Here is a 13,406-nt window from a genome sequence, read left to right as displayed (position 1 = left end):
TGTGATGCTACTGTCGTTCGGCACGCTGCATTGAGCAGCCGCGTTCAGTTTTTAATTGTAGTGTCTGTTCTTTTACTGAACTAAATTATTTTTATTTCTATAAAAAAAATAAAAATGACGGTGGGGGTCGGTGCAGCGGTGGGCAAGTGACGTAACCGGTGTTGCGGCTTAACACCGGTATAACCGTCAGCACCGTCTATCGCGGCAAGCCTACTGTATGCCACAGTCAAAAACAATGACCGAGCCGTCAGTGTACCCTGCATAAAGCCCTCCAGTCCTTGTCTTTTTCTATAGATGACACATCCAATCCCACATATACTCATGTAATGTATTGTTACTTATCTAGTTTTTATTCTTTTGTTGTTGTGTTTCTTTCTTTTCTTCTTCTGTCTTTGGTTTATTTACTTTGAGCCATGTTATATCAGCCCTCCGCCCTCTCTCTCTCGTTTTAAACAGGTAAAAAACAAGGACCCCCTGAAAATCGCAACAAAGGTAACCTTTCCCACTCCCTCTCCCTTCTCCCCCCTCCCCACCTCCCCATTCAGCAGCAAGTCTCGGAGTCTCGTGTCAGTCCCACTCACTCACTTGCTCACTTTCTCTCTCTGTCTTCCCCGCTGTTGCTTACCCCTTCCTGCTGAGCCCGGGGGAGCTTCTCGCCTTGCTTTACCTATCAAAGGGTGCAACTCTCACCTGCTGGAAACGGCACTAAGCAGCCAGAAGACTTTGCAATTCTGCAGCTCCTCTTTATACAGAGTTTGTCAGTTGATTTAAATATCAATGAATCTAAAATTAGTTTCAAATAAAAAATTTTTTACGTCATTCTCAAATTTTTTCTGAAATAAATATATATTTTTTACGTTACTTACGTTTTCTCAGTGTAGTGCAGTCAGCGTTCACTTACAGGTTTGTAATATGTCATAGTGAGAGATGCATTGCAACAATGAAAGAGAACGTTTTTAAATCTAGACAAACTAGTCAAAGTCGTTGACTAGAGTAGCTGATGGTTTGACAGCTAGTCGACCATCCTACCCATCCCTATTATCTGCAATGTTTTCTGCTCGTACATAGTATTTCGGACATACTTTAATATTTAATTTCCACCATAAAAACTTCAAATGCCTTTTGTTTAAAGGACTGGATTTGATAAACTCGGCATAAAACATTGGTTAATGTCATACGTGAATGTTTACATTGGCAACCCTAATGATTGCATGTATCAACTTTTCTTATGTAGATCTAAATTTTGACTAATGTGACATTTAGATACCTCTCCCTTTCAGAAGCTAACTATCTCTGTGTGCTTGGCTGGGTCATCTGTGAACATTTGTACTGTGTTTCAGAGTGTGCCCACTCTGCCCTGGCTGACCCCAACAATCCCTCCCCAGCCCCACCCCCTGTAGCGCTCGGGGACTGAGCAATCTGCTCCAGACAGAACTGCTCATTTTGTCTGCACAGATTTCCTTCCTTTTACCCTTGGTCTCAAGCACACAAGCTGGTATTGGTTTAACACTGAGTATGTATGTATGTCTTCCCCTGGTCTTTAAGTGTTAGCCAAAAAGCTATTTTAGAAGATTTAATCATGTTCAGGTCTTGCTCTATGGTATTGTCTTGTATGAAACACCCGCTTTTCACACTCTAATCAATTCTGGGATTTATTGTCCTTTTTGCACTCTGAAATGCATAGCAAGAACAAGAACAGTGTGTTACGAACAGGGTCTCACGTTGACTTATTTATTGTTTATATGCATCCATGAGCTTTTGTACAGATGCACATTGCCCAGTACAATGTGTTCCTAGCTTCATAGATGGTTTATGATGTGAATGTAATGCTTAGGGGCTTGGCTTATGTGGGAGTTGCACCCTTGCAAAATGGACCGGCTGTGGATTGTTGTTTTTGTCCGTTCCTTTACTTTAGCTCTTTGTTTTTCTCACTGTTGCTTCTTTCTAGGGTGTGGCTCAGGACTTCATGCTGTCTCGTACACTTCTCTTGGTCAAAATTTGACCTTTTCTTTCTCCTATAACCTCTTTCTCTGGTAACGCACTCTCTCTTTTGGGAGCGGAAAAATAAACCAGATTCTCTCTGATCTTTTTCGTATTCCTCTTGGTCCTTGTTTTTCTCGTGGTGGTTGTATTTCTGGCTGTTTGGACCGTTTTTTCTGTTTTTAAGTTGATTGTAAATCACTCTCTTGTTCGTCGTGCGTGCATCTGTTCGTGTTGTCAGTCAGACAGTCAGTCCGTCCATCAATCCCCGATTCATGTGTGGTCGTTCTGGTCAGCTCTGTCCGTTCTGGTCAGTTGTTTGTTGTGACTGGTGGTCAGGTAGGCTCTTGGACTGTTTCTCAAACTCCACCACTACAGAGTTTCAGCATGTTGCACACTGTTTGCTAACTGCAAAATGAAAACGACTTGGCCTCTTTGTATCTTTTAAAATGGAGACTTAATGGGAATTGGGGGTGAGGGATCAATGTCTATCCACAGCAAAGTGGCTGAATTGGATCTTTGACTCCATTAAGTTTCTATTTCAGTGGGAAATTGGGTAATATAATATGTCATTTTATCCCTGCAAGTAGCATAATTTAATTAAAACTATCAAAGTTCCCAAAATTTATTTTAACTAGCAGCTGGTTTGCCTTGATAATGTCTTTTTTCGATAAATGTATAGTTCCCTTATGTCTATTTCAGTTTCTTGCAGTTATTTGTAGTACAATATTGCACAAGTCCAGTAAGTTGTTTTAAAGTGGGTTGAACATCAACAGATGCAACCTCCAGAGGAGCCATGATGGCACAGTAAAACAACCATAAGAGAAATAAAAGGCAAATTTAATTTCAACTAATCGGATAATAAAATAGAGAAGACATTTTCATTGCTATTTGAGGTTTACACACCTAATAGTTTATTTTATATTTATAATGGTATTATAAACGAGTAGCTCATTGTTCAGTGCCAATGGAAACGTCTTGTGTGCTGCTTGGGTCATACTCCATTCACTGTGCCCACCTTAACCTGCCGGGGAATGGCTCTGTGAATTTAGAGCTCTCTCTTTACCAGCCCAGATTCACTCAAGCAAAGTCAACTAACATTAATCAAGCGCTTCTGATATGGTTCTTCTGTATAATTCTCTAGGAACCCACTGTATGACTTACCCTTTAGCTGTTACTGAACTGCCCATTCTCTCCCCTCTTCCCTTTTTCCCCATTCCCCCTGCCTCTCATCTCCCTCCATCCTTTTTTGGCATGTTCCTCCCTTGTTCCCATAACCACTCCTTAAAAATCAACCTCCACAGCTAAGACCCAGGATGGCATTGCTCTGGAGATCCAACCGCTGAAGAGCGAGGAAGGTGTGGAGTCAGAGGAGAAGGAGGAGAAAGAAGAAAAGGAGAAAAAGAAGGTCAACGTCACCAAGAAAGAAAAGTCGGTCCTGCAGGGCAAGCTGACCAGGCTAGCTGTTCAGATTGGAAAAGCAGGTTAGAAAACCGCACAACTGAGTGTCAAGGGTGCCCAATAAACGTGTATACCACATACCATCTCAGTAATGGTTAAATATTACTTTCCCAACAGTTTTTTATCATGCTTTGATTTTGTCGTTGATGTTTTGTTGCTTTAAACTTCAGTATCAAAAACAATGTTAGAGTTGGTAGGTTTGAGTCTTTTTTTCCCTGTGAATTTGTTTTCTAAAACTGATTCACATTTGACATTGATTGATTCACATTTTGAATCTACTAGACAGCTGTTAGGCTGAAATGATTCCTCCTGATATATGTTGTGAAATTTAATAGGATTTAAAAGGCTCTACGATATTGAAATTTAAACAATTTTATATATCATATCTCTATTTTTATGTATTTAGTTTTTTTTGTAAACCAAAAAATCAAGATAACTTTGGAAAACATGTTTCAAATGATCTATAGCTACATCAGATGACTCTAAGATGACTGCCATATTTGCCATAGCAAACAAAGTGCAGCTTTAAAGCAAAATATTTATACTAATTAGCCATGTGTTCAAAAGCACATGCATTCCTTCAGACGTCATTTCCGTAAATTAGTTCATTTGGTTCCCATGGTTTGTTTTACTTACTGCTTAAAGAAACAGTGTCACCCAGTATGGAAACAAGCTTGTCCCTTTGGGCTGTGTTCCACCTAATTATCCTACTTCGTAGAGTTACCCAATCAAATAACATTCAGATGGAGCACATCAGGCCACAGCTGTTGCTGTTATGAACTCAAGTCAGGAGGCTTTTTTTCCCTCTGTGCCATATTGGTTTTGAAACCCCCTCTCCTCCGGCAGGTCTCATCATGTCTGCGGTGACCGTCATCATCCTTATCCTGTTCTTTGTCATTGATACGTTCGGTGTCCAGGGCCGTGAGTGGACGGCAGAGTGCACTCCAATCTACATTCAATACTTTGTGAAGTTTTTCATTATTGGTGTGACCGTGCTTGTGGTAGCCGTGCCTGAGGGGCTGCCTCTAGCTGTCACTATCTCTCTGGCTTTTTCAGTCAAGGTGAGAGCCTCTGGGTTAGTTTGCCAACTCAAACCTGTAATTTGTTGATGTCTTGAGGGTGTTCAGGGGGATATAAGTCAGTAAATGTTGCTTGATTCTTTACATTTGTGCTAATCTATGTTTGAGGGCTAAAGCACACTCCTTTCCCCAAGTATAACCACATTAATTCCTGTTTTCCTCAACAGAAAATGATGAAAGACAACAATCTGGTGAGGCACCTGGATGCCTGTGAGACCATGGGTAATGCCACAGCCATCTGCTCTGACAAAACTGGAACGCTGACTATGAATCGCATGACGGTGGTGCAGGCTTACATAGGTGACACACACTATAAAAGCATTCCTGAACCAGAGGCCATTAATTCCGAGACTCTGGAGCTACTGGTGAACAGCATCTCCATAAACTCAGCCTACACTACCAAGATCCTGGTAAGAATTAGCCGTACGCAAATGAGATACAGATGAATAAATGATCTGTTTTGTTTTCTGTTTATTTATTAATTATAGGGTTGTCAAATTAGAAGTCCACAGACAGCCCCAGCCAAAACACACTTACCAAGAGCAGACAGCACAAAATGACTGAGTCATTCGCATAAGGCATTTTCTTGAGTTAAGACGGCTAGACAGAGCATAGCAGAATGGAACCAAACGCAGGGGACTTGATGTATTGTGAAGAAAGTTGTACTACTTAGTGTGTTGTCTTAAACGTGTAGATGCAGAAAAACACAATGCTCATAGACATTAGTCTGCATGTGTACATAGAGCAACAATTCTGAACCAGGATTATTACCGTTAACTAAAACTACAGTAGTCAACATTTGAAGTGGATCAAAAAAGTTGATCAAAGATGTCCTAAGACAAGAATGGGTATTGTTTTGGTTTTAGGACAACTTTGATAAAAGGTTTTGATCCACTTCAAATGTTGACTACTGTACTATATTAAAAACATTTTTGTTAACTTGAGCTGAAATAAAATAAAATGTTAATATATTCGATGAAACACTTCACAAAAATTAGAAATGTTGCCCTTTGACAACTAACTTTGTTGAAGCACTAAATTTACTTGAAATTAACAAAAACTGGCCTAAAACTGAAATAATAAATTAACTGTAGACAGTAAAAAAAAAAATGACAAGAGCATATGACATCAAAGTTAAAATGAAAACTAATAATAATAAAAAAATTCAAAAAAAAATGTATTAGTAGTATATAAATAATGACCGTAGTCTGAACTACTACTTAGGCTTCATCAAACAGATGGACAACTCAAACCGTTAGCGAAATTGATTGTCGTCAGGCAGAGAAAAACTTGTTCAAACAATATATGGACTTCTGCAGCCATTTTTGTGATGTCTATTCAGTGCTTTACTCTTCTGCCACGATGTTTCAGTTATTTAAATTTGGGGGTTTTGTCTCAGAAAATATCAATATGTGTGATTAAATGCAATTAATTTGATAAAATAATTGCCATATGTCATGTAATCAATTCCGTTTACCTCACTTTTTTTTTTGATTGACAATATCTAATGTATAGTTTTTGAACTTTTCTTACCTGTTATTTACGATCTATCTTTCTTTCCCATAGCCTTCAGAGAAGGAGGGAGGTCTGCCAAGGCATGTGGGTAATAAGACAGAGTGTGCCCTTCTTGGTATGGTGTTGGACCTGAAGAGAGACTATCAGCCTATTAGAGATGAAGTTCCTGAGGAAAAACTTTATAAGGTGTACACGTTCAACTCCTCCCGAAAGAGCATGAGTACCGTACTAAAGAACACCAGTGGTCCTGGCTTCCGAATGTACAGCAAGGGTGCCTCTGAGATTGTCCTGCGCAAGTATGCTAAATTAATTCTCAAGCTCTTAAAGGGGTCATATCATAAGAAATAAAATTTTACTTAATCTTTGTTTAGAGATAAAGGAGTTTGATATAGTGGGAAAACAACTTTCAGTCCAAAAAGACTGCAGTAAGAATGAGTTCTGAAGTTTTTGGTTTTTCAGTGTCACAAACCTGAAGCATTAAGGGGGTGCTTCTTAAAGGCACAACAGAAAAAAAAAAAAATTAAATAGAGGTGAAGGGAATAAGATAATAGAAAAAATGATATGATCCCTTTTTTCCATTTCTCCTCGGTTTTCTCCTTTGTTGCATCTTCTTCCTTTAAAGCAAAATGTAGTAATTGTAGTTTTGAGTGGTTATTAAACTTTTCTCTTTTCTGTCAGGTGTTCCCATATCCTTGATGCTTCAGGCCAGCCACGTGTCTTCAAGGCCAAAGATCGGGATGAGATGGTGCGGAAAGTGATCGAGCCAATGGCCTGTGACGGGTTAAGGACCATTTGCGTAGCCATGAGGAACTTCACAACAGAGCCAGACTGGGACAACGAGGCTGACATTCTGAATGACCTGACCTGCATCTGTGTTGTGGGCATTGAAGACCCTGTTCGTCCTGAGGTGAGCGAAATTGTCCAGTTTGCTATTTGCTAATACTATTGCATTTGTCCATAGTGCCAAAATTACATGCTTCACATGGGCTGGAGATTTGTATACTTCAGGCCTCCATTCATAATGAGACATGACCAGCATTTGGGGGTGGCTTGTCGTGACTGGGCCAACCCGCCACATTTCATGTAATGAAATTGTATTGACCGTGATTATCATGTGATGATGATGGATTATTTGCAGAGTGTCAAGCACTATGTGAAAGTGTGGACAGGAATAGCCTCATTGGTGGAGGGACAAACTGACCTAAATCCACTAAAGGTGGTAAAATAAGTACATGACAGGCGATTGTGCTGTTTTTGATTATGATATTGGATCAGTGCAGAATTGACGTCAGCTTCCCTCCAATTAGATGGCATATATAATTCTATAATGGAACGCATGACTGATATTTAGGTTAAAATTATTCCTGCAGGCTTTTTTGAGTGGTACGATCCATTTTATCTCTGTTCCCTTCTACAGTGTGATTACAAATCATCCTTTCTATATGTCCACAACTATGTGGTTATTTTTTTCTGTTAAGCATGTCAGCTTCGCATCATTATGAGTGGATCAAGGGGAACAAAAATCAGTAGAAACTGATTTTTGTGATTTCATATTAGATTATATTTAAAAGTCCTTATTGAGTAATCATAAACCAACTGAAAAAGTCCTGGAAATTTAAATTCATGGAAATTAATTGGTGTGTAGAACCGTTGCTGCTTGCTGAATCAGTTGTCATCCTCTTTCCATTTACAATACAGTCAGACGCTCTGTTTTTAACCCAGTCCTAAATACTAGAGTCTGTCTGACTTTCATAGTTGCTTCTCTAACAATAAGCTCACTTTGAGCTGATAAAAAAGCCTGTGTCTTATGGTTTGAGTTGATGACGAGGGCAATATTATGTTAAGGCATGATAGTGGCAACTAGCCCATTTACAGCTTTGAAATTAAGTCGTGGAGCCATGTAGGGATAATAAGATGGGCTTGAATCTTTTTGTCCTAGTGAAAATTACTCTTGCAGTAATGATCAGAGCCATCTGTAGATTAAGTTGATTTCTGCTGTCACAGGCAAGGCAAGAGTCAAGTCTAGAGTTTTTTTAATGCACACACTAGTTTCTCTCAATCCTACATCATGTTTTTACATGCATCACTTGTGCAGCATCTCTGTCCATGGAAACACTGGGAGGTTTTTAATTATCTATAAATAAATGAGCTTATTGGTTCTAATTACGGGTATGGTGTGATTCATCGCAAGACGAGTGCGGATAATTACATAGGACTCCCAGCATACACACACAAAACCTCTGGATCCAGCCCCTTCATGTGTTAAGTCGTCTCTGTACCCCTTACCGCTTAACACACACCACGAGCTGATAGGATGCCACACCAAGAGTGATTGCAATGTCCTCATCTCTCACTGATCTGAGGCAGCAATGACACTGAGGAAGAAATTTGTCTTGCTTGTTAGTATATAAAAACATTCATTAAATATGATTCATTTCTGTGCTTTTTTTGTGACGTTTTCAGATGTTGTGTTAATGAGTGAGATATTAATTTAATAAACAACTGCTCCTGATGAGTCTTTTAAATGATTCACTACAAGAATCCACTCAAAATTGGTTGTTCATGAATCAGACTACGCTAGTCATGCGTTTTTTTCATGCACCAAGTTAAGATGAAGTGAAAAACATGAATACAAAGAGTGTAGTCAACACATTATTTTACTGTACATAGTCCAAAAAAACATTAATGTAATAATTTTAGTGACTATAAAACAAAAAAAGCATTGTTTGAGGTTTTTTCATTACCTGACTAAAATGGGGAGAATTACATTATTAGCTGTTTATTTATCGTAGATTTTGCCATTATTATACAACTAGGGAGAAAATGATTGGATTCTTGATAAGTTATTGCTAAATCCTCTGGTATGGATTTTTCACATAGCTTGATCCAAGTCCATCCAGACTATTTTGCATTGATCTGTATTTTATTTATTTATTTCTATTTTTTCCACTTATCAAATCTATTTCTCTCCAGATTCAACATCGGAGTGGATAAGGATATGGTAGTTGTTGTTGGACTGCTCAACATGCATTGTACGAAGCCAAATAATGGTCCTTCTATTCTTCCCATGTGCAGGTTCCTGACGCTATCTCTAAATGTCAGCGATCAGGCATCACTGTCCGTATGGTCACCGGAGACAACATCAACACAGCCCGTGCCATTGCCACCAAATGTGGAATCCTGCAGCCTGGAGAGGACTTTCTCTGCATGGACGGCAAAGACTTCAACCAGCAGATTCGTAATGACAAAGGAGAGGTAAAGAGCTACAGAGCTTTATCTGCAGATGTCTAAGTCAACATGGAAAGTGCTTATTTCAGCGTTGCCTTTATCTTTAGGTTGAACAAGAGCGTCTTGACAAGGTCTGGCCCAAATTGCGTGTTCTGGCTCGTTCCTCCCCAACAGACAAACACACTCTGGTTAAAGGTAAGATCTTTACCGATGGTTGGGTGAGCTTCTAGTCCGCTCTTTCACTGATAACATCACAATTTAAGCTAAAAAAAACCAAAGTGTTTGAAACCCCACTGGAGGGGAGCTGGTGTCTTCTCTCATTGTTATGAGCCCTATGTCACTTATCTTTTGGTTAGTTCTTGTGGTGTTGTCTTTTAGGCATCATTGATAGCACAGTTGGAGAAACAAGACAGGTGGTGGCTGTGACTGGAGATGGCACTAATGACGGTCCTGCCCTTAAAAAAGCAGATGTTGGCTTTGCTATGGTAAATCATGTTTTTTCCCCCCCTATAATCATACCATTTATGTTTTTCTTACAAATACTGGTTTTATCCAAGCATATTGTGCATATACTCTCATTTTTTGATCGTCTGTTTTAGACCACTTGGTTTTGTCTTTTTATTGTGAGAGACAGTTGCCGGATGAGAGTCTGGCTCGTTCGATGAGGTTTTGGCAGCCAATGATGTACTGTAGCGTAAATTGCTTTAACCACAGAGGTTGCGTCCTAATCCCTGCCCAGTATCTCTTGCTCTGCAGCAAGCCAGAATGCCTCAGGGTATCATCGCAACATGCTGTACTAGCTGATAAGTGGTTGACCCCTGCTTGTTGCTCAGATGACTCCACAACTTAAGCAATGATATAATTAATGTGCTTTCAGAAATGCATTTTATATGTAGTGAATTAAATTCATATTTCTCACTCTTTATATATTGTCTAAGTCTAAGAGGGTCTGTTTCAAAAGCAGTAGTTGGTGCAATTGTGCTAACTGCCGTCTGAAGGACATTAGGTTAGGATGAGGGCAGGCATAGTAAATTATTTCAGAAATAGACACCCTGAAGCTGTCAAAAGATATGGTTTAATTTGGGTCATCAATTTACTGTGCTGTTTACATAACCACTTTGGTAATTTCTCTGAAAATTCATTCAGCTTAAATGTCTTTATATAAAACAAATCCTAAGCCAAGAAAAGGCCCAATTAATATTCTTTTGAGTTTTTCTCTTTCTTTCAACTTTCATTTTAAAGAGAACCATTCCATTCTCAAGAATGAACCTGCATCTGCAGTTATTCATGAAGTAGACTGCTCTGATATTTATGAAGGCATTCTAAAAAGCAGTTGCTTTCTTTGTCTTACAGGGTATTGCAGGTACAGATGTTGCAAAGGAGGCCTCTGACATCATTCTTACCGATGACAACTTCACCAGTATTGTCAAAGCTGTGATGTGGGGGCGTAATGTCTACGACAGTATCTCCAAGTTTCTGCAGTTTCAGTTGACTGTCAATGTGGTGGCTGTGATTGTTGCTTTCACTGGAGCCTGCATCACACAGGTAAATGTACATCATTTGACTTAACTTCCTGGGACCCGGCATATAGGTTTATGTTGTTATATAATTGTTTCGTGTTTTGAAATAAGAAATATGAATCTTGAGTGGAGAATATCATATAATAATTTTCATGTTTTGATATTTCACACTCTTATTTTGTCCTAAGTAGAGCACATCAGGTCATTTATCAAATTCAAAATTCAGGCAAGATGCTACAGGTTAAAAAAAAGTACTGTGAATACTGTGTCCTCTTTAAGTTAAATATTCAGACTTTAAATGTAGCATATGTAGTCTTCGAGAAATAACCACTGCAGAAGACAAAAATAAATTGCTGGGTTTCAAGAGTATAAACACAAGAGTATTTGGTGGTTAAGCATGGCGTTGTGGGAGACAGTTCATGTGCCATAATAACAGAACTCTACAAGCGATATGTTTTATTGTGTATTTACAGAAACATTCTGAGGCCATTTAGTGCTGGTGCCAGGCATTGGATAATATGGGGCCGGCCAGACTTGTTGTGTCCCTGCCTAACTACATTACGTATGACAATATTGTAGTAATGTCCTTTCTGTGGAGTCTCACTTCGGTTTGTTTTGTCTGCAGGACTCTCCACTTAAAGCTGTTCAGATGTTGTGGGTAAATCTGATTATGGACACACTGGCTTCTTTGGCTCTGGCAACGGAACCCCCAACAGAAGCGCTCCTGCTGAGAAAACCTTACGGACGAAACAAGCCACTCATTTCCAGGACTATGATGAAGAACATCTTGGGTCATGCTGTTTACCAACTTATCATCACATTTACTCTTCTCTTTGCTGGTAAGAGGCTTCTGTATTCATGATGAAGTCCAAATTAATTTGGTTCAATAATAATAATAATAATTATTATTATTATTATTACTACTATTATTTAATTTTTATGGCACTTTGTACTATAGTGAAAACTCATCAAACTTTGCATGCGGGAAGGGACTGTGGCTAATTGCATTTTGTGTATGGAATGTATGGTTGCTTAGCAACTAGTATTTATATTTGCAAGCACCCGAAAGTCAAGTGAAATGTCAGTATTGGATATTTTAGGGAAAACCTTCAAAAACCTCTTGTGAAGTGCTCATCTCAAATCTCAATGGATCTGAGGGTTTGTCTCTCTTGACAACTTTTATACAATGCTTATTTGCAAAATTGAAATACATATTATTTTAATAAAAATTACATTTGAGTTTTTGTGAATCTAGAAGTAAACATTTTAGACCATTATTGCAACTTCGTAGGCTCTGACGTTTAATGTTGTCCTTGCCATAATTTAAGCTAAAAGCTCACTGCCTTGCTTTCTGGATTTTTTTCCCATTTTAAGAGTTAAAGGTCTCCATCACAACTCAAAATTTCACAGAGAATACTTGCCAGTATTAGGCCAAATATCTGTAAATCCTAGTCTTTGCTCCCTACAGTGCAATAGATCACATCACAGACTACCTAAAGCCCTAAAGCATGTCAAAGTGATGAACCATGTTCCCATGTTGTACTGCTGCCAACTGATTAGACAAGTTTATCACAAATTTACAGTGCCCCTGGGTTAAAGGTCCCATATTGTCAAAACTGACATTTCCTGGCTTTTTTCATGATAACTGAGGTCTAGGTGCTATGTAACTACCATATAAGTTTCAAAACAGTAAATCCACAGTCAAATGCACACAGCCTGCATAAAGTAGCTATAAACTACATCATTGCACAGTAGGGCTGTGACGGTCACCGTGATCACCGCGCCACCGGCGGTAGTGCACGTGACGTCACACACTCTATAACAAGCATAATACAAAGTTTTGTATACAAGTGTAATAATAGTAACAGTTGCAAATTGTTTCATTTAGACTATAAGTCTATGGTGTTACGCCCCGTCTAGGGGTAGAGCGCAACATGAAAAAAAAAAAACATGTGTGAACATTTTTATTTGGGAGTCCACTTTCAGGAGCCGACGGTGCCAAAATAATAAACAAAACGTTCTACATATTGAACCCTCTAAATTACCTATCCAAAATAAAGAAACAAAAAAATACAATTATCTAACCTAACTACCTAATCCAAAAACAGATCCAAACGTTACAAAAACAGAAGATGGCATCTGACTCCTTACTTTCCCAATAACTATTTACAATATTCACAATAAATATTTACAAAGAAACATCAAGTTCAGAGGGATAATCCAAAATCAAAATCATACAACAGGCAAGGGTCGGGTAAGCCAGAGTACCGTTACAAAACAATAAATATCCAAAACAATCTCTCTAAGCATGGGGTAAATCAGCACACGCACAGTACAAACAAACAGCATAGTTCACAAAATGGCCCCCCATTAATTCACAAATTACCTCAAACGCCATACACGGTGTTTGATCCTTTAGATTGGCAGGTTTGAGCACATGAAAATACAGTACAGAATACAGAAACCAAATACTACATCGCCAATCTGGAATCATTTCCATTCATGTCACCCATCCGCATTTGTACAAGTGTCTTCAAGTTCACGTGATCGCAAACGCTCGGCTGGTCAGGTTTGTATTTACTGCATTTGATGTTTGAAAAAAAACAAAACATGAATTACCATT

General features: G+C 38.8%; 1 protein-coding gene across 6 annotated transcripts in view; it reads left to right on the top strand.

The window, feature by feature from the left end:
* The window catches only part of LOC107727759 (plasma membrane calcium-transporting ATPase 2-like), a 114,087-nt gene that overhangs the window by 79,932 nt on the left and 20,749 nt on the right, over positions 1 to 13,406 (top strand). For 5 of the 6 annotated variants that reach the window (XR_001638393.1, XM_016537735.1, XM_016537737.1 and 2 more), the window contains 11 exons: positions 457 to 492; positions 3,285 to 3,464; positions 4,288 to 4,502; positions 4,688 to 4,930; positions 6,087 to 6,331; positions 6,714 to 6,942; positions 9,111 to 9,290; positions 9,371 to 9,458; positions 9,642 to 9,748; positions 10,617 to 10,808; positions 11,409 to 11,622. Coding sequence is in view for 5 of the 6 variants with exons in the window: in XM_016537735.1 (XP_016393221.1) it covers positions 457 to 492; positions 3,285 to 3,464; positions 4,288 to 4,502; positions 4,688 to 4,930; positions 6,087 to 6,331; positions 6,714 to 6,942; positions 9,111 to 9,290; positions 9,371 to 9,458; positions 9,642 to 9,748; positions 10,617 to 10,808; positions 11,409 to 11,622 (1,929 nt within the window). In the remaining variant the exon portion in view is untranslated. The remainder of the gene's footprint in view (positions 1 to 456; positions 493 to 3,284; positions 3,465 to 4,287; positions 4,503 to 4,687; positions 4,931 to 6,086; positions 6,332 to 6,713; positions 6,943 to 9,110; positions 9,291 to 9,370; positions 9,459 to 9,641; positions 9,749 to 10,616; positions 10,809 to 11,408; positions 11,623 to 13,406) is intronic. The other variant, XM_016537738.1, reaches the window with a different exon arrangement.

This window comes from Sinocyclocheilus rhinocerous, unplaced genomic scaffold (assembly GCF_001515625.1).
Source record: "Sinocyclocheilus rhinocerous isolate Xijiao unplaced genomic scaffold, SAMN03320098_v1.1 scaffold576, whole genome shotgun sequence".
NCBI classification, from domain to species: Eukaryota; Metazoa; Chordata; class Actinopteri; order Cypriniformes; family Cyprinidae; genus Sinocyclocheilus; species Sinocyclocheilus rhinocerous.
The sequence above is the reverse complement of the archived record's forward strand: the minus strand, read 5'-3'. Positions and strand labels throughout refer to the sequence as shown.